The sequence below is a fragment of the Cavia porcellus genome, unplaced genomic scaffold, assembly GCF_034190915.1.
Source record: "Cavia porcellus strain 051 isolate PalLab524CR breed Dunkin Hartley unplaced genomic scaffold, mCavPor4.1 scaffold_17, whole genome shotgun sequence".
In the NCBI taxonomy this organism is placed as follows: Eukaryota; Metazoa; Chordata; class Mammalia; order Rodentia; family Caviidae; genus Cavia; species Cavia porcellus.
In genome coordinates, this window is record NW_026947500.1 from 29,106,430 (window position 1) to 29,125,038 (window position 18,609).

Consider the following 18,609-nt stretch of genomic DNA (forward strand, 5'->3'; position numbering starts at 1 on the left):
CATAACCATAATGTACTGCTTTTTTGCAACTGTCTTGCAGGTGCGCCTTGAGAGTGTTACCATAGGTAACACTTCCATAAAAGGAAAAAGACCTGAGCTGTGGTGGGCAAACGTGCAACCTCAGCTTGCCTCACACGGTTCTTCTCAAGGGGTTTGTTAGGTTGGTAAACGGGTCGTGGGAAGGGGTTAATGATAGAACAGAAGCCCTACGGGGCGCCCCCTTCTGCTGGACGCTGGAGTTCCGAACCATAGCCCGCGGCTCAGAGGCTTTCTTGGTGCGCAGGCGCGACCAGCAGCTCCGAGGGCAGACAATGCCGGATCTGGATCCCGCCCTACGTTTAGCTTTCTGTGTGCTCAGACTGTGGGCCGGACGCGGACCTGGTCTGGTAGGCGGGATTATCCGGGGAGGGGCGGGGCCTGAGACTCTGGCCTTGCAGTTCTCAGGCCGGTGACTCGCTGGGCTCGAGGGCGGGGCGGGGTCATAGGAGCGACCCGGAAGGGCAGGAACCTGGAATGCTGGTCACGCCAGGAGGACACCTGGGCCTATGATCGATCACCTGATCGGCTGCATAAGTGACTGCGGCCAAGATGGGCCGGAAAGTGACTGTGGCCACCTGCGCACTCAACCAGTGGGCCCTGGACTTCGAAGGAAATTTGCAAAGGATTTTAAAGAGTGAGTCAGGGGCTGGTGGGGGACGGGGCACCACAGCTCTGCTCTGGAGAAATTCGCAGACCTGGAAAATATAAAGACCTTGCCTGTGATAAGTGCCCAGGACCGCTGTGTGCAGGTGTGTGGAGGAGGGACTGTTTACAGTGCAGTGTAGAAAGTGAAGAGTTGAGAAAAATCTAGCGAGGAGTTGGAGGTGACAGATCTCTAGGTATCTCTAGGGTCCCTGTGAGGAGACAGGAGCAAACCCCTGGTCCTTAGAGGCGTGTAAATTGGACAGGGATGCAAGAGACTGGCTGTTAGGCAGAGACCTGAGATTGGAGGGTCTCTTTCCTGAGGACCTTCCTAATGCGTGCAAAAATAGGAGTGATGGGTGCAAAGAGGGTAGTGGAGGAAGGGATAGCTGGCAAAAAGAAGAATGTGATCTTTGAATGTCACTATATAATTGTCATTCATGATGGCTCACCTTTGGTGGCAAAAGGTCAGACTGTTCATATCTATGCCCAAAATGGGGCTGCCCTAGGAAGCCTGTAAGAGTGTTAACCCGGGCTGTCTTGTGGTGGACTGGTGATACTAAGAGGGCTTCCCCAGGCAATAAATAGTGCCTTAACTGATTGTAGCTTATTAGCTATGTGCCTTGGTCTATACTCCTTTAAAATATGTATATATTGACCTGTTTCCATCCTGCCAGAATGAATCTTGCCAGAATGAAGACATGCTGCTGACATGAATGGCCAGACCTGTGTCCACCCAGCTGGCCTCTTTCCCCCTACTGTTACTTAAATCTGTTGCTGGTTCCTGATGTTGACCCCACTGCCCTAATCCTGCCTCATAGGGCATAAAGCTTCTGATTGGGCCTCTTCTCTACAACCGTTCCAGACATCTACTTATCAGTAAATTACCAGCATGTGACTCCTCCTTCTTGGTGCTGTAGTTCAGCCATGTAGACCTCCCTGTCTCTCATTTCCTCCAAGATATGTGTTGAACTCTGATGCTTGGCTCTTAACAGGAGCCATGGGTCAAGGACATTGCAGCATTTTTTTCTTATCATAATATTGGAGCAAAGTGTTTAATTTGCCTTGGAACATGCCAAGTGCCTGAGATTGTCCCCTTTCTCTTTTTGTGTGTATAGGTATTGAAATTGCCAAAAATAGAGGAGCAAGATACAGGCTTGGACCTGAGCTGGAAATATGGTAAGAGTAAATGCATTAACACTGCAAGGAGGGCAGAACACAGTGGTGTCTGTCTCAGCTTTCCCCAGTTGAAAGGGCAGAAAGGCAAGAGACAGTCCTAGGACCTGCAGGAATCTGCAGGCCATATGGAGGCCAACAGGAACCTGAGCATGCATCTGATTAGTGCCATTGAACTCACCAGTAAGAGCAGTTCTCAGAGGAATTCTAGATTGTTGACTCATGAGGGCTGTGCTGATGTGAAAACTGGGCTACACCTCTTTTAAGTAAGTCTGTTATTTGCCAGCAACCCCCATATTCATGAGTTGAAATCTCATCTTCAGGGCTATGTCATTAAGCAGTTGTGCCTTGGGAGGTGATTAGATCAGCTGAATGAGATTAGTACTCTTGTGAAAGAAATGTAGGAAGCTTGTTAGTCATGTACATCAGGGGAGGCACCTAGAAGGGGCCACCTGTGAAGCAGAGATCAGCCCGCACCAGCCCCCAGATCTGCTGGTGCCTTTTGCACCTCTCAGATTCCAGAATGGTGTGCAGTAAATCTGCATTGTTCATAAATGAATGGCTCAAAAATATTTATAGCGGCCCAAATGGACTATGACACCTCTCCAGGTTTTCATTTTAATACTTGTCTGATAAAAGGTTTCATTAATCTCATTTTTCATTTTAATACTTGTCTGATAAAAGGTTTCATTAATCTCAGCAGCTTTGTATAAGCAAATAAGAGTGAGTGGAGGTATACACTTGCATAAGAATCAGGAGCACTAATTCCTTCATTCTCTTCTGGCTCTCATCAGAAACACTCAATGGGTCCTCTTATATGTCTCCTGCCAGCTGTGGTCCTTGACAGATTTTGGAGATCAGCTGCCTTCTGGGTGCTGCTAGTTTTCCATTTGTCATTGAGCCCCTAACCTAACAGTGGTGGAGGCTGAAGAGCCCTCTTCAGTCTTTTTCCTCCTCCTTAGTTTGTCCTGGCTTCTGGATTTTGAGGGAGCAGAAACTGTTGTCTCCAAGATGTTTTTGTATCAGTCCTACAGTGTCTTTCCTTCTGTCCTAATGAAGTTGATTTTCTTCATTAGGTTAATTTGTTTCCCTAGAGCCCTGACTTCAGGAAGGACTGTTTGTCCCATACCATCTGTCTCCGAAATGAGTAGAGTAACTAAGAATCTATCTTAATAATTTTCTTGTCACCCAAATACCATACCTGCACCCAAAGCCTAAAGGGGGAAAGGTTTATTTGATTCACAGTTTTAGAGGTTCCCAGCCACTATAGGCTGGCACCAAGGCAGGGAGCCTAGCAGAGGAGCTCTGCGGATGATAAGGCAGACAGGAAGCAGAGCAGAGCAAGGCTGGAGGGAGGTGGAGCCTTCCAGGCCACGCCCCCAGAGACCCACCTCCTCCCAGCAGGCTTCACCTCCCACATCTCATTTAGCTGTGCACTCATCAGTAGATTCATCCTCTGAAGACTTTCATGCCCCCTTGATGCAGTCACCTCCAAGACACCAGCCTGTGGGCCACTGAGGGAACATCTAGATAGAAACTAAAATACCATCCGAGCATTAACTCTCCTCATTTAACTTGTTTTTAAGAATTTCCTCCCAGAGTGCTAAGAATTGGGGACTCTTGGTGGCCCAAGGTCACCTACCTGCTCATAGGATCCTGGCTGGAGCTGCCATCTGCCTGCCTTTCAACCCTGGGACATGCAGCTCAGCACAGTCCTCCTGCTGGAGGGCTTCATCTCTTCCTTAGCATATTCTCCGCTTCCTTTTTCCTATTCCTTAGTCTACGCGTGTCATTTCCAAAAGGGAAGGATTTTTAACTAAAGATGGTAGATTTGATTCAGGCAGGGTAAACCAGTGTGCTCAGCGGTCCTTGTTTAATATTTGTGACAACTGACAGAAAGGAAACTGAGGCAAGGGAGGAACTCAGTCATTTCCTTAAGCTCTCCCTCTTCCTGCTCTTACTGGCCAGGGTCCAGCTGCCTCCTTAGAGGGGCCTGTGGAATGAAAAAAGTGGCCTGGACCCGGCCCTCACATGCAAAGTAGCCTGTTTCTCTGCTCACTTGTAGGCTTTGGAGATGGAAGGTGACCAAGTGCGTGAGCCCGGCTGCTTGTTGGGTCATCTGTTACAGGTTGCCCAGCAGAAAGAGTGGGAGGTCGCTGGTAGCAGCAAAAGCAGCCTGGCATAGCAGCACTTGTTACTACCCAGAGGCCTGAGAGCTGACAGAATGGAAACAGACTGGTCATTAAAGGAAACCCTGGAAGATCTGGGGTGGCCTCATCTTCAGAGCCTTGACTTGATTGCATCTGCAGCATCGTAACTTAAAGTTCCCTGGTTCCTGAGGTTAGGATATGGATGTGCCTTTTGCAAGGCCACCATTCAGGTGGAGCGTGTAAAGCTAGAGATCGGGTCGCTACAGGGGAGGCTTTGGCAATGATCTGTCTCATCTGTCGAATTTTTTTCTTTGTTGGTTCCAGCTTTTTTTTTTGCAACGTTTTCTTGTGGCTCACAATGACTTTGGTTAAAATCTTCCAAGGTCAAAATCTTCCAAAGACAAGTACATGGTGACTTAAAATATAGCTCCTCATTGTAACTAGAAATTGAGAAAGAGTTAGTCTTATAATCCACAAACGAGTCCCCAAACTCGAGTTCAAAAAATGAGTCAAAAACATATTTTAAAAAGCAGCGCTGATTTATTTTATCCTGGTCCCAGTGACATAGTGCAGTTGGAGATTGCAAAAGCTGTGTGTGTCCCTTTTTATACTTGCCGCCTCTCAGTACATATCACAGCTCACAAAGTAAAGGTCATGGGCATGGATCAGGAAATGAGAAAGTCCTTGATCTGCTAAGGAATGAGGAAGACCTTTGTTTCCCTTAGGAGAGGACAGAGAAGTCTCGCAGGAATTTACAATTCTTTACAGAGGAGAGCATTGATTAATAATTAATCAGTTAGGTCACCCAGAGGAAAAGAAACAGGCATGTAGAACAGTAGGCCACATTACAGGTGTTTTGGTATAATACAAATATAACGAAGCTTTTTGCTAATGTACAACAGTTAGGGCCTGATGTTTCTTCATTTCCTGTAAGGTGCACCATTCGTTGGGAAACTGTTTCTGATTCTGACTGTGCAAAAGAAGTCCCCAGGAAGCAATGAAGAAATACCAGTACTTGGTCCCACTGCTGTCTCATTTTGATGTAATTTGATTCTATGTTCCATCCTGACCACTCACCCACCTGCTCCCTCTCTTTCCAGTGGCTATGGATGTTGGGATCATTATTATGAGTCGGATACTCTCTTACATTCACTGCAAGTCTTGGCGGCCCTTCTGGAATCTCCAGTTACACAGGATATCATCTGTGATGTGGGGATGTAAGTGCCATCATGAGGGTGTAGACAAGCAAGCTCAGAAAAAATGCAAGTTCAAGGATGCAACTTGTCCAGACCTGTAGATGATGAGTAGGAATTTTTTACCCATCCTGACCTTATGACCACCTAAAATCTCTCCCATGGCAGAGGCAACTGGGAGCAGCTTTGTAGGTTGTTCCAGAAGCTTCGGGCATACACTTTGCACAAATGGCAGGGTGGCATTCATCCTATCACATGCAGAGAGCTTTACTCCTCTCATGGGAAAGCTTGAGGTTGGCTCCATGTCACTTGCCATTGACATGGCAAGCCTGAAGCTCTCTGTAGTGTGGGTTCCATGTGTGTGGATTCCCGTAGTGCATGGCAGTGGCAGGGTTTGGGTAACCAGGCCTCACATTGTGACAGTTGATCTCGCTGTGACATTTCTTCAGTGATGTCCTTCTGAGCAGCATATACATAGGTGTTTCAATCCAGTCTATTCAAACTGATGGAGATTAGGATTATTGTAGACTGTGTTAGTTTCCTAGTGCTGTGATGACAGATAATCACAACAGAAAGCAAAGAGGAGCACAGATTTCTTTCATGGTGTGTCTTCGAGTCAGAAGTGTGTGATGGGCCAGTGGCAAGTCTGGTTCCCTTGAAAGACTCTAGGACAGAGTCTACAGCTATGCCCCTGCTCCTGTCTGTTCTCAAGGGCCTTTTGGTGCTTACATCACTGTGCCCAGCTGTTGTCTTCACATCTGCCTCTCCAACCTTCCCTCATACAAGGACTCTCACGTACATATGAGGACCTCAGGCAGAACAGGGTTGGCTCTCAGTTCAAAGTCATTAACTTTATTCCACCTGCAGAACTCCTTTGCCAGGTAACATGCTATATAAACACCAGGCATTATTAGCATATGACATCCTGCCTGGTGCCCCACCCCTGCCACCCAACCTCTTCAACTTTGCAGAGAAATGAATACAAATTTGCCTGAGAAGTCACATGCGCAAGTATGCTCAGGGCATGGAAGAGAAGCTGTGAAGATTGGGAGCTGACACATGTCAAGAGGATAAGATTGCAGAGGCAAGGAAGGAGAGAGGCAGACAGTTACCCAAAATTGAGGACATCCAGGGGAGGAGGAGCCCTGAGGCCTGATGATACCCTTGTACATCTAAAAATCTTGTCCAGTTTTGAGTATTTGCCACCTGGCAGTGGAAGCATTTTGGCTCATTTGTAAACTGGACTTGAGAAAGCTACAGAAGAGCCTTATGATTCTCTTGTTGAAGGATCCGAGGAAGCGATGTACTAAAACCTCAGCAGTTTGATTCTATAATGGGAGCTGCTGTGTGGGAGACAACTCCAGTGACTCCCTTTGAATCCAAAACAATTGCTGTGACTTTGATTACTTGGAGACTCATTTCCTTATACTGATATGTAAAAGGCTGGCTAGGGTATTTCTTTCTCTTCAATTGGCTCTGAACATTGCAAATAAGGCTAGCCAAGGTGCTAATGTGCAAAGTCTATAATCATCAGACTATTTCCTGTTTCCTTGCAAGGTGCTCTCCACAATATAGGATTGAGGTGGTAAGATGTTAGAGCAAGTAGCTCAGGGGGAATGTCAACTGGGTAAGAGCCTCAAGATAAAAGCCTCAAGTTAAGAGGCAATGACTACCCAGAGCACAAGAGTTTGCATTATCAGAAACTTACCAGAAGTGATAGCAAAACAATTCCACTGCTACCTTAATTGGGTTATGTAAATTGATCCTTCTGCATATCTTTATCTCTGCAAATTAGAGATGCCATTCTTGCACCTGGCCAGCCAGCTCAAATTACTCAGTAATCTCTGACATCCTCACTATCCCTCATCCCTGAGGAACACCCCCCCCCCCACACACACACAAGATAATAAAGGCTGGGAGAGGCCTAGGATGGAGGCCTTTGTCTGCAGGTCCTCACAAGGATTGGATTTAGGACCCCTTGGCTGCCCTTAACTTGGAATAAGCCTTTGTGTCTTTACTTTCCCTGTGGATTGTAGGTTGGAATTAACCTGCTGGGATTCCAATAACTAACATCTCAATGGTATTACAAATATAACTTTTTGAATTGTGAGGAAAACTAGAAAGAAGATTACAATACTTGGATGACTGAACTTAATATTTGGGTTTAGAATACTGCTGCCTCTACTTGCTTTATGTCAGAACTCATAGAACTGTGCGGGGAGGACCGGCGGCAGCTGAAAAGATAAGAAGTGTGAAATATAAATGACCTTTATTTTGAGAATGTAACCACTACAGACATTCACATCCCTCCTTTTCTCCCCCAGGCCTGTGATGCACCGAAATGTCCGCTACAATTGCAGAGTCATCTTTCTTAACAAGTAGGTGGGCCCTGGGCTGGAGGCTGTGGGGACCTGTGTGGGGCCTGGGGAGCCATGTGCCACAGCCCTTTTCAGGAGATATCCTCAATGAGGACACCAAACCAGAAAGTTTGGAGAGACACCCAGAGGGGTGGGGCTTGGAGGCGCGATCTTTCAGCCTGAATGTTAATCTAGGTGAGGGAGAACCCCTTTCAGTCCTTTTCCTTAGCTGCCTGTGAGGTACACTTTTAGGCCTTCGCCCTTCTGTCCTTGTGGACTGTCAGTCATGGATGGAGCTGTGGAGACCTGTTTTGCAGACAAAGCTGAAGCTCAGAGGAGGAAGAGATTTATTCAGGGCTTGGTTCTTGAACCGACTCCATGTATAACCTGGCTTGGTTGGTGATGACTGTGCAAACTGGCTCCCTGGTTTCAGCAGCTTGTCCTGACCTGCCCTGTTTCCTGCTGTAGGAGGATTCTGCTCATCAGGCCCAAGATGGCCCTGGCAAATGAAGCCAACTACCGTGAGCTGCGCTGGTTTACCCCATGGTGCAGGAGCCGGTGAGTTATAGCCCCAATGCATGGTAGCATGTCCAGGACCTCTCTTTGCAGTGTCCTCAGTAAACATTGTCAGTGTGTATAGCCCTGGCCCCAGGTCATGGCAGGACACAAGACCAGGGCTACAGCCCTTGCCTGTTACTTAGACATGGTTGTTTCTTATATAGGAAGTCTGATTGAGAAATACAATGAATCATAATTTTTAAAAAGTATATTGCTGGTTTGTTCTTACTACTTTGTGAAACATTTTGGAAAGTTTCCTTTTGTGACTTTAGGTATGTTGTCCTGGTTGCCTCCTTTGATTGGTTATCCTGAATTGGTTCACACAATTTTTATTTATTCCAGGAGTGCTTCAGAACGTGGCAAGAACAGTGGGGTTAGTGTTTGAAGGGAAGGGGAGTATTTCCAGGGGAATTTATGACAATGTATCTTCTACTGCCATACCTTTTTAAAGCTTTCAACATTCAGTGTATATTTTGATCGCAAACTAACGCCAGAACAAAACAAAAACCCATCATTGTTCTGCCCCCTTCCTCTCCGACCTACCCTATTCCCAGTAAGACTGTACTAAGCAATTTTTCTTGTTTCTCTCAGCCCTGCTTCCATATTTCTACCTAAGTCTATAATGTCATTTTTAAAATTATAATAAAACACACATAACATTAAAGTTGCCCTTGGAACCATTTTTAGGCGCACAGAGTTCAGGGGCATTAAGCACACTCACACTGCTGTACAAACATCTCTGAAACCTCATCATCTTCCTAAGGTGAAGTCCCCGTGAAGCGCTGACTCCCCATACCAGCCCCTCATTTCTGTCTCTATGAATCTGATGACTTTAGAGACCTTGTATGAGTGGAATTACGCAGGAATTTTTTTTGTGTGTGACTGGTTTATTTCACTGAGCGTAACGTTCTCAAGGGCCATCCATGCTGTAGTGTATTAGCATTTCCTCTTTTTTTTTTTGTTTTAAAAAGCAAAACAAAAAGCATAGAAATGATACAGTTACAAAAAAACCTGTAGGAAATTAATACTAGTTAATATATTGCATAGTTAGCTTAGAAGTAGTTGTTCAGGCTACAAGAGCTAAGCACAAAAATAATCAAACAATGACAGCACAAATAATTCTTTCTAATGAACTAACAGAGATCATTAGTACAGTTATCTATCTTCCATACATATACATACATACATTTATATATGTTAACCAACCCACATATAATCGTTTCCTTTCTTCCTTTCCTCCTTTCTCCTGTCCCAGTTGTTCTTTCCTTTATGGAGTACAGACTGGTGCAACCACTGTAGAAATCAGTGTGGAGATTCCTCAGAAAACTAGCTATTCCCCTTCTTGGTATCCCAGAAGAATTGAAAATGTCATGCCACAGCGATATGTGTGCATCCATGTTTATAGCAGCACAATTTATTATAATAGCTGAGTCTTGGAAACAGCCTAAATGCCCATCACCTGCAGAACACGTAAAAAAAAGATGTGAAATTTTATACAATGGAATATTATTCAGCTATAAAAAGGATAATCTTGAGGCTTTTATAGGTAAATGGAGGCATCTTGAGATCATACTCATAAGTGAAATAAATCAAGCTCACATTTATAAATATCATATTGTCTCCCTGGTATAAAAAATAAAAAAAACCTGAAAGGGTAATAAGATCTAAAATGTACAATAGATACTGTAATAATGAAAAGGAAAGAAAGTATGTTTAAGCTTCCTTTAAGGCTGAGTAATATTCCAGCATGGGTGTGTGCCTGAGGCTCATCAGCTCATCAGCTTCTGTTCATCAGCTGATGAACATTTAAGTTGCCTCCATATCTTCACCATCGCTGTGCTGTGATGAGCAGTCATGTTGTCATTTCCTGATTTCTTGCTCTACAAGAACAAAATGTAGTGTGCTAAATACTCCTTATCTTCAGTTCATCTCACTTAATACGGCCACCTCCTAGTTTTTTGGTTAAATGGTAGCTCAGCATTGATATGATTCAGTTCCTGTATCATATGATATGTGTAAGTCCACGACTATGCCCAGAGTTGCGCTGTTCCTCTCCTGGGAGTCATGCATGCCTTCCATCTGCTTTGTCTATGTGCCTGCCTTGCATTGTCAGACAGCTGGCTGGCTGCCCTCCTTTCTATCCCCGCCTACCTTCAGCTTGCTTTTTCTGTCTCAATAGCCCATCCTCTCCCTAGGCTCTAACATCTTCCTCTTGTCATTTGCTCATTCCTTGAGACACGGTTTCCAGCAGCTTCTCAGAAGAACGATTTGAAGGAGGTAAACATTTTGCAATATTGCCTGTAGATGTCTTTATTTCCCTCTCATACACAATGAATAATAAAAAAAAACTTTAGATTAGAAGTATTTGATCTCTGGAAGATGGTGGAATGGTACGCAGCAGAGAAAGAGCCTCTGTGAGATTTGGCCTCCAGACTCTAGAATGTAGCAGCATATTCTTGTTTGTATGTCAGGGTGAGCGTGGTTCCCAGGTTTTGTTTTGTTTTGCTCTTGTGTTCTTGTATTTATTTCCTTTTCCCTCTTTCCCTCCTGTCTTCTTTGCCACTTTCCCAAACTCTGTATGATCTTCTTTTGTCCTTTGGCTTTGCTTCTAATCTCTTTTTTTTCTACTATTTCTGTATTTTTTCTTCCTAACTCCTTTTAAATTTTCTTCCCTGAGGATAAATTTGCCATATCGAGGGCTTATTTACTACATACAATTTCCTGGTTCTTTTTAGATTTTGTTACTTTACCACAAAACTAATTCATATGGTTAACGTTGACACATTAATAGTTACCTCAATCTGTCGTTTTCTTGGTGTGTTTGATGCTGTTGTTACTGGTGACTGTACCACTCTGTCCAAAGTGACGTAAGTGTGGTATACCAAGACTGAGATTGCTTAATGATCATAAATACTGTATACCAGTGCCAGAGATCCAGGAACTGGGCCAAGTAGGTAGCACCTTCTCACCCCAGATAAACTGTAACAGGTAGGATCTTGCAACCGACTCAAAACACAAAGCCAGCTATACCTGAAAGACACTCTGAGAAGCAGTCATTTCCTAAGCATTCTAAATGCTAGAAATAAAACTACTCACTATATACAGTTTACAGGCATCAACCGAGGAATTAAGCTAAAAAAATAGAAAATGAGAATATGTTTAAATAAGATGCTACCACAGATGTCCAGCTCAAACCCAGGAGTCAAAGAGGAAGAACAGTGTGAGACACTGATTAGCAATCATGAAAAGAAAGATTTCTTTAAAATGGCGAGGGACCCTGAGACGTCTCTCCAGCAGCTGCTAGATGATGCAAAGGCGAATAACATAAGGTTGATTGAAGTCAGTGAAAAAGTAGGAGATAGAGCAAATGACATTTAAAAAAAAAAAGTTCACAGACATCATCACAGAAAATGACCCTAAAAGAGAAAACAAACTTAACATACAGTAAGTGAGGCATATAGAAATCCAATTAGCTATAGTTCAACAAAATCTACAGCAAGCCATAAAATAGTCAAGATTCCAGAAATCCAACACAAGAACAGAATATTAAAAGCTGATAGAGAAAAGAAACAAACCACCTATAAAAGAAAGCCCTGCAGAAGAATCACAGTAGACTTCTCAACACAAATCCTCAAGTCCAAGGAGAGATTTGAGTGCAATATTTCAAGCCTTGAAGAAAGCAAACTTCAAGCTTCAAACATCAACTCAGGTTGATGTACTACACAAAATTATTTTTCAAAATTGATGGAGAAATAAGATACTTACAAGAGTTGTAGCCTGTGCACCACTCTTGATTCTAGACCCCCGTACTGGAGCCCCTCATTCTATGCTTTTGGAGGCCTGGCTGGTAAGTGTCAGGCACTTACAAGCAGTGGGATGCTCGGGGTCTGTGCTGGGACAAGAAGTCATGGGCCCCTAGCTTTCTACTAGTCCCAGGAGAGGAGCTTCTAGTCTCAGCACCCCACACTTTCCCTGCAGTGAAATCTCACAGGACTGGACTCTTCTAGTGTTGCGTTCATCAAACTGCCGGATCATTTTGTTGTGTTTTTGGTGTTTCTCTCTGCTTAGCTTTTTAGGTTGCCTGGCAACCACTCTTGAACTTTCCCAAGCCTGGAATTAGTTTCCCTGTGTGTTATCACTTGAATGTTTCTCCCTTTATCATGTATTATTATTCTGTGTCACTATTCTGCTGGGTCCAAGCTGATTCTTAGGGAGAGTTGCTTCTGCACCCCTGTAGAGAACTTGATGTTATACCTTGGCAGTATAAGAAATGTGTGTTTTCAGTTCTCCTGCACAGGCTACCAAGTCAGTGAGTACCTCTTTACATGGCTCCCTGTCCTAAACCACTGCAGTCTAAAGCCACTGGGAAGTGCTAGGAATTTCCTTTTCCACACCCAGTCACTTGGCAGGACTCAGGCCACCTACCTTCCTGCTCATGCTGCATATCTGTCTAGCATCAGAATCTGCATTCTTAACAGTGCAGGATTATATCTTTCAGCCCTGCCAAGGAGAAGGTTCCTCTCCACAGTGGAGCTGCCATGCATTCAGTGCTGGTGTGCACTGTTTATGTTATTTCACTTATTATTCTAGATACCACTGTTTCTGGGTTTGATCTGGGCACTGGCTCATTCAAGATGCATTTCAGCAATTTCCTATGAACCCCCCAGCTCCTCCTGCAAACATATCCTTTGATTAGGATAAATATCCTAGAGCCACTAATGCACCATGATTTGGAAGCCAGGATTCAGCCTTTGCTGCTGAGAATTAAAGAATTGATGCTTTAAAAATAATTCTTTAGGTAGCCTCCCAAATCTAAGCACCTTAGTTGTATTTTTTGTTGCTGAGACAAAATGGCTGACACCCGAAGTTAAAGGGGGAAAGGTTTATTTAACTCACAGTTTGTAGAGGTTTTAGTCTACAACTGGCTGGCTCCAAGGCAGGGTGGCACATGTCAGAGAACAGTTTATAGCACAGAAGATAACAAAAGCAACAAGGGAGAGCAAGACAAGCCTCTTTCTGTCTTTTATATTGTATGCAGACTACACCCAGCCCCTTAATCTTAGCACCCTTGATCTCGGCACTGTGCTATGAATCAATTGCACGCTCTATATTCAGCCACCTCTGAAAAAACTCCTATGACTGCATGAGGCTTTGTGGAAACGTCTAGATACAAACCAAAACATACCCCATGATTATCGCAGCAATACAGGGGACATGGGGCCTATTGTAGCTCACAGAGGTAGAGAAGACTTGCAATTGTCATAGCCAAAAATGGTTTGTAGGCAGAAATACACTGCCAGGAGTTTCAAGGGGAGGTTGGCTGGGAAGGGCACGCAGAGGCTGCCACAGCAGTGCCCAGCAGGGAAAGTGTGTCTCAAAAAGCAGCAGAGTTCTGGAGACAGAATGACAGATTGGGCCAGCTGGTGATAGGCTTTCTAAGAGACTTTTGTTCTTGATGTGCCTGCTCTCGGTGAACTGTGATGAGCCTCAGTAGCCCTCTGCCGGGTGTGGGCTGGCCTTAGGGGTGCTTTGGGGTGGAGGGTGAGAAGGAAAGCTGGCCTTGTGCTACTTCTTGGTGGCCTTTCTCTGGTCTGGCACTAAGTGGATCTTCTGATGGATGGAGGAGGAAAGCAAGGATGAAGGGGAAGGGCTCTAGGGCCCCTATCTCTGAAATGAATTTTGATGCAGCAACACAGCCATCATCAGACCTGCAGATGGCCTATTGGGATGACAGGGCTGCGGAGAGGTCTGCAGGAATCTTGTTCCATATCTGCAATAGTGAAGAAGAGAAAATGAGGGAGACGGCATCATTTTTTCAATTTTTGAACCTCTAACACTTTGTTTACATAAAAGAGAACTGCTACAACTATTCCCATAAGGCACTTGTGATCTCTTAAGCAAGGGAAAGAAGAAATAGAGCCAATCAGATATTGAAGTGTGGCCTTGTAACAGCCTTTTTTTTTTTTTTTTTTTTTTTTTTCGTTTTTGGTACTGGGGATTGAACTCACGACTTTACGCTTACCAAGCAGGTGCTTACACCACTGAGCCAAATCCCTGGTCCCGTAACAGCCTTTTTGAAATCAAAGAACCATCTACTTCTGTAACCATACAGTGCCTTTTAGTATGGTTGTTTGGAACGCCTTCCACTAAAGCTGTGTGTTCAGCCCTCTGCCTTCCATGCAGCTGTGGAGCTTTATAATTTCACTGATACAGGTTTGTGGTTGTATGTTTGGTTAATGCCATATGGCAGGATTTCATCTGCTTTTCTCTTTTTTGCATAGCTGGGGATTGAACCCAGGACCTTGTGCATGCTAGATAAACACTCTACCAATGAGCCACATGCCCAGGCCCAGTTCCACCTGCTTTCTCTTGGGCAGTGTGGCCTGTTTTCAACTAACCTTTGAGTCATAGCTGTTCAGTCCTTGTGCATCCATGCCTGGGAGCTGAAACACTCAGAGCAGTGCCCTGTCTCATAGCAAAGCGCCACAGAGCGGCATCCCTTCCACCCCGTACTTCCCTTTCACCTTGAAGCAGTACGCACAGCAGTCTGAACTTGGCCTTGGTTGTGCTAACTCCCAAGGTGAGGCTCCTGTTTCTCTCTGGAGTCAGCCAGTCTCAGGTCTGTGGTGTTCTCCTTTGCAGGCAAATAGAGGAATATTTCCTCCCTCGGATGTTGCAGGACCTGACAAAGCAGGTGAGTCTCATGTGTGAAGTTCATTGTTCATTTTCAGTCACACATTGCCACGCTAGCTACCGGTGGGCTGGCCAGGCAGGGACTCTTAAGTCACAGAAAGTACTGTGGCTTGCATACATAAGAAGCAAAGAAGGAAGAGACTTCTATAGTGAGGGCAGGTCTTGGATGCTGCTCCTCCCTCCTGGCCCAGCCTCCCCTCTCCTCACTTCCCTGTTTCTCCTGGCCTCCAGCTGGCTTTCTGTTCCTCCTTTCTTCCACATGACGGGAAATGGCCCTCTCCACATTTTCTACACTGAGAACAAAATGTCTTATCTCCATGGTGAGTCTGCAAGGAGGGGACTCTGGTGTCCCCCTCTTGGTTGCATCTTGTAGCCACACTGCTGGTTTGCTGCTGTTACCTCCCATATGGCAGCGGGTCAGAGGCAGCTTCTAGGGTGACTGTCCTAGGTCAGGATGGTTCCCCTGCCTCTCCCCACCCTGGTGTTCCATCTTCACCCATCTTTCCCTGCAGTTGTTTGTGTCCACGGCATTCTATTCCTGGATGCTCTGGGTACAGGCATTTTCTTCTTCACACAAAGTTGTGAAGCACCTCTGCCTCACATGATCTGGCATTCCCAGAAGTCGTGGGGTATCTGCCTCTTCAGAATGCAAGAATCAAACTCAAGTCTATTCCTTGTGGTCAGACCCCCCGCCAGGAGATGGTCACAGCACAGATTCCCTCCAACATCTTTCACTGCCAAACCCTGGCTTCCTGGTGGTCACCGCATGTGTCACCACCCCATTATTCCTTTGCCCTGCCTGCCTTGTTTCCTGCCGTGACTTCTGCCATTGTACTGAGAGCATCCATCTTTTCATAACGTAGCATCCTGCCTTGCTGGAGCATATCCCTGAGCTCAATGGCTGGGTTCTCATTATCTGTGGATGTCAGGGACCCCAAAGTACACAAGGAATGTGGCAGACAGAGGGAATGGATGCATGGATGAACAAGTGAACAGACTTTGGAAGTAACCTGAGTTGGTTTAATCCTCAGAAACACTGAGCTGGTTTTCATTTAACAGACGTGGCAGGGTTGAGTAACTTGCTTACCACTGCACAGCTAAGCAAAGGGGCCTGGTCCCACTGCAGAATCTGCTCCTCACATAAAGATTCATTTTCACACTCCTGTCCCCAGTCTGCCCTGCTGGATCAGCTGAGGCCTGAGGCTGTTCTGGCGCCTGGCACTTTCCTGGGCCTGAGCGCTGCTAACCTACTTCTGACTCAGGGTCTCTTTCTGTTGCCAAGGCCCTGCTCTGCTCCTCTTTTGTGGAGGCTGAGTCTGAGGCCTGACATGCTAAGCCTGGAGCTCCCTATGGAGGATGGTTCTCCTGCCTCTCCTCACCCTGGTTCCCACTTCATCCATCTTTCCCTGCAGGTCTTTGATTACAGATACCTGTTATCAGCATCACCATGTGATATGATTCTGTTAGCAAAGCTAAAGGAAATTAACAAGGAATATGGAGTTGAGGAATAAATTCATCATAAGGACTTCATGAATGTAGTATAGTTCTTCATAAGGACCTGTTGAATCTCCGTGGGAGGGAGCCACCTCACAGGGGCTAGTCCCCACCCCTGACTCAGACAGCAGCCCAGTTTCCCCATCACAATGGCACATCTCCCATGCCCGACCAGCAGGGGCTGCCATGGAGGCTTGGTTCCCTTGGCAATCATCCAGAAGCCAGGTTGAGTTTCTGGCTGCAGCCCTGAGTCCCTGGGAGAGCTGCTGTGCAAGGCCAAGCTTGGCCTAACACCTTAGCTTTTGCTAATCCAAAATAGCCATGGTGACATTCAGGAAGGTATCTTAGTCACTTTCCTGTTGCTGAGACAAAATTTGTGATACCTACAATGTAGAGGAGGAGTTTATTTTAGCTTTCAGTTTATAGTTGGTTGACTCCAAGGCAGAAGTAGCATAGTGGAAGGACTTGGGTGGAGGAAATCTGTTCAATCCATGTTGGCCAGGAACCAGAGAGAGTAGGGAGGAGACCAGGATAAGAATGCGCCATTGTAGGTTACATTCCCAGTGATCTACCTCCAAACCAGGCCCCACCTGCAAACAGTAGATGAATCCACTGATGAATATGGCACTCTCATGGTCCATCATCTTCTACACACATGGTATCTTTGTGGCACAGTTTGGATCTAAAACTATTGCTGAAGAAGTCTCTAACCAGGCATGGTTACCTCCCAAGGGACCTAGGGACTCTCAGGCTGGGAACTACGGCAGTGTGCACAATATAACACCATCATGACCCCCAAGATCAGGGGCGTGTGTGAGTGTGTGCATGTGTGTAACACTCCATTGGCCTGCCTGTCACGAGATGCATGTGTCTTTCTACTCTTTCTTTTCCCTTCCTGTCCTGTCCTAAGAACCACATAACTGGGTCTGCTCAACCAGAGCTGCATGCAACCTGTAGCTGAGTGTCTCTAAATCTGACTGACCGCAGGGGTAGATTGCTGGAGTCAGCCCTGAGCAGAAGTGAATAAGGAGCAGGGATAGGTTTAGGAATTGGGCAGATTTCCCTATCTCTGCCCCAGTGTGAACAGCCCAAAGTCCACAGATCAGTTCCTGAGCTTCATTTTAGCAACCCCACCCCGTCCCATTGCTCTGAGCCCTGGTGCCATCAAGGCAGGGAGCCTGAATCCCACCTTTGCCTGAGTGGACAGGCTCTCTGAGAGCAGAGTACAGTACCCAGCAGCTGGCTAGCACTGTGGTGTGGGGTGAGGGCTTTCCTTGCATCTGCAGTAACAGTAACTTGTTGGTGGGAGAGACAGAGGAGAGGAAAGGCTTGAGTTAGTACTATCATCCCTGCTCTTGGCCATAAAGAGAATTGAACTCATGTATGTAGGAGACCCTGGCCAGACCCTTAAGATATGCTTTAAGATGCTTTGTTCTTGGCTGAACAAAGTAACAGCAGCACTGTAACCTTGACCTAGAGAGAGATGGCCAGGGTAGGCTTAACCTGTCATGTGCTAGGTGTCAGTCTATATTTTAAACATGTCATCCTATCCCCTGGGATTACCACCAGCCCCCACTAGTTTCAGAGCCTCATTATTAGACCCATGTGGCATCCTTAGGGGAGACTCTGTCACCACTGGGGAAGCCCCATCACGATTGGTTTCAGGTCTCTTAGCAACAGACATAGCTGCTTTCTGCCTCTGGCCCTGCCACTCAGGAGCTGGGTAACCTTTTTGCCACCTTTGGTTAGATCATTCCTATGAGAAGAATGAGAAGGCCACCAGGTCAAAATGTCTAGCATGTAACAGTAATGCTTATTGCTGCAAATCATATTGAGTAATCATTGGTAAATGAGAGCTATTACTATTAATAAAGATGATGAAGATGGTGATTTGTGCCCATGGAAACTCAAGTGGTGGCTTCTCAGAGCTCTGGTTGTGGTCATGAATAGGGTGATCAGAGTGCTTTAGGGAGAGAAAGTGGCAGCTGGTGCTGGACATGCCTTAGGATATGGAAGGACACAGGCAGGGCTTGGGACAATGGCAGCCTTCATGGAGGAGTCCTGAGGACATCTGGGGTCCTAGGCCAGTTCATGGCCTGCATAGGATTTCTGTAGAATCTGATGTTACTTCTTGCTGACTACAGGAAACTGTGCCTTTTGGGGATGCTGTGCTGGCCACGTGGGATACCTGCATCGGGAGTGAGGTCTGTGAGGAGCTCTGGACACCACACAGGTTAGCCAGGTCCCCCATGCTGTGAGCCCCGTGTTCAATTGGGCTAGCAGCAGGGTTTGCGTGTGTCTTGGGAC

General features: G+C 45.8%; 1 protein-coding gene and 1 long non-coding RNA gene across 6 annotated transcripts in view; one reads left to right on the forward strand and one right to left on the reverse strand.

The window, feature by feature from the left end:
• The first annotated feature begins 459 nt into the window (after positions 1-459).
• The window catches only part of Nadsyn1 (NAD synthetase 1), a 39,106-nt gene continuing 20,956 nt past the window's right edge, over positions 460-18,609 (forward strand). Inside the window, exons 1-7 of one of the 4 annotated variants that reach the window (XR_010040169.1) lie at positions 460-673; positions 1,800-1,860; positions 5,108-5,224; positions 7,525-7,578; positions 8,026-8,115; positions 14,758-14,809; positions 18,447-18,535. Coding sequence is in view for 2 of the 4 variants with exons in the window: in XM_063227702.1 (XP_063083772.1) it covers positions 589-673; positions 1,800-1,860; positions 5,108-5,224; positions 7,525-7,578; positions 8,026-8,115; positions 14,758-14,809; positions 18,447-18,535 (548 nt within the window). In the remaining 2 variants the exon portion in view is untranslated. Of the gene's footprint in view, positions 674-1,799; positions 1,861-5,107; positions 5,225-7,524; positions 7,579-8,025; positions 8,116-8,566; positions 10,393-14,757; positions 14,810-18,446; positions 18,536-18,609 lie in introns of those variants that run through there. The other 3 variants (XM_063227702.1, XM_023564434.2, XM_063227703.1) reach the window with 3 other exon arrangements.
• LOC134470916 (uncharacterized) lies at positions 12,983-14,940 on the reverse strand. 2 transcript variants are annotated; one of them, XR_010040170.1, is made up of 2 exons: positions 14,657-14,940; positions 12,983-13,885 (listed from the first exon to the last, which is right to left on the reverse strand). It is a non-coding gene; the product is annotated as an uncharacterized LOC134470916 (long non-coding RNA). The 2 variants fall into 2 exon arrangements; XR_010040171.1 differs by having other exon boundaries at positions 14,640-14,940.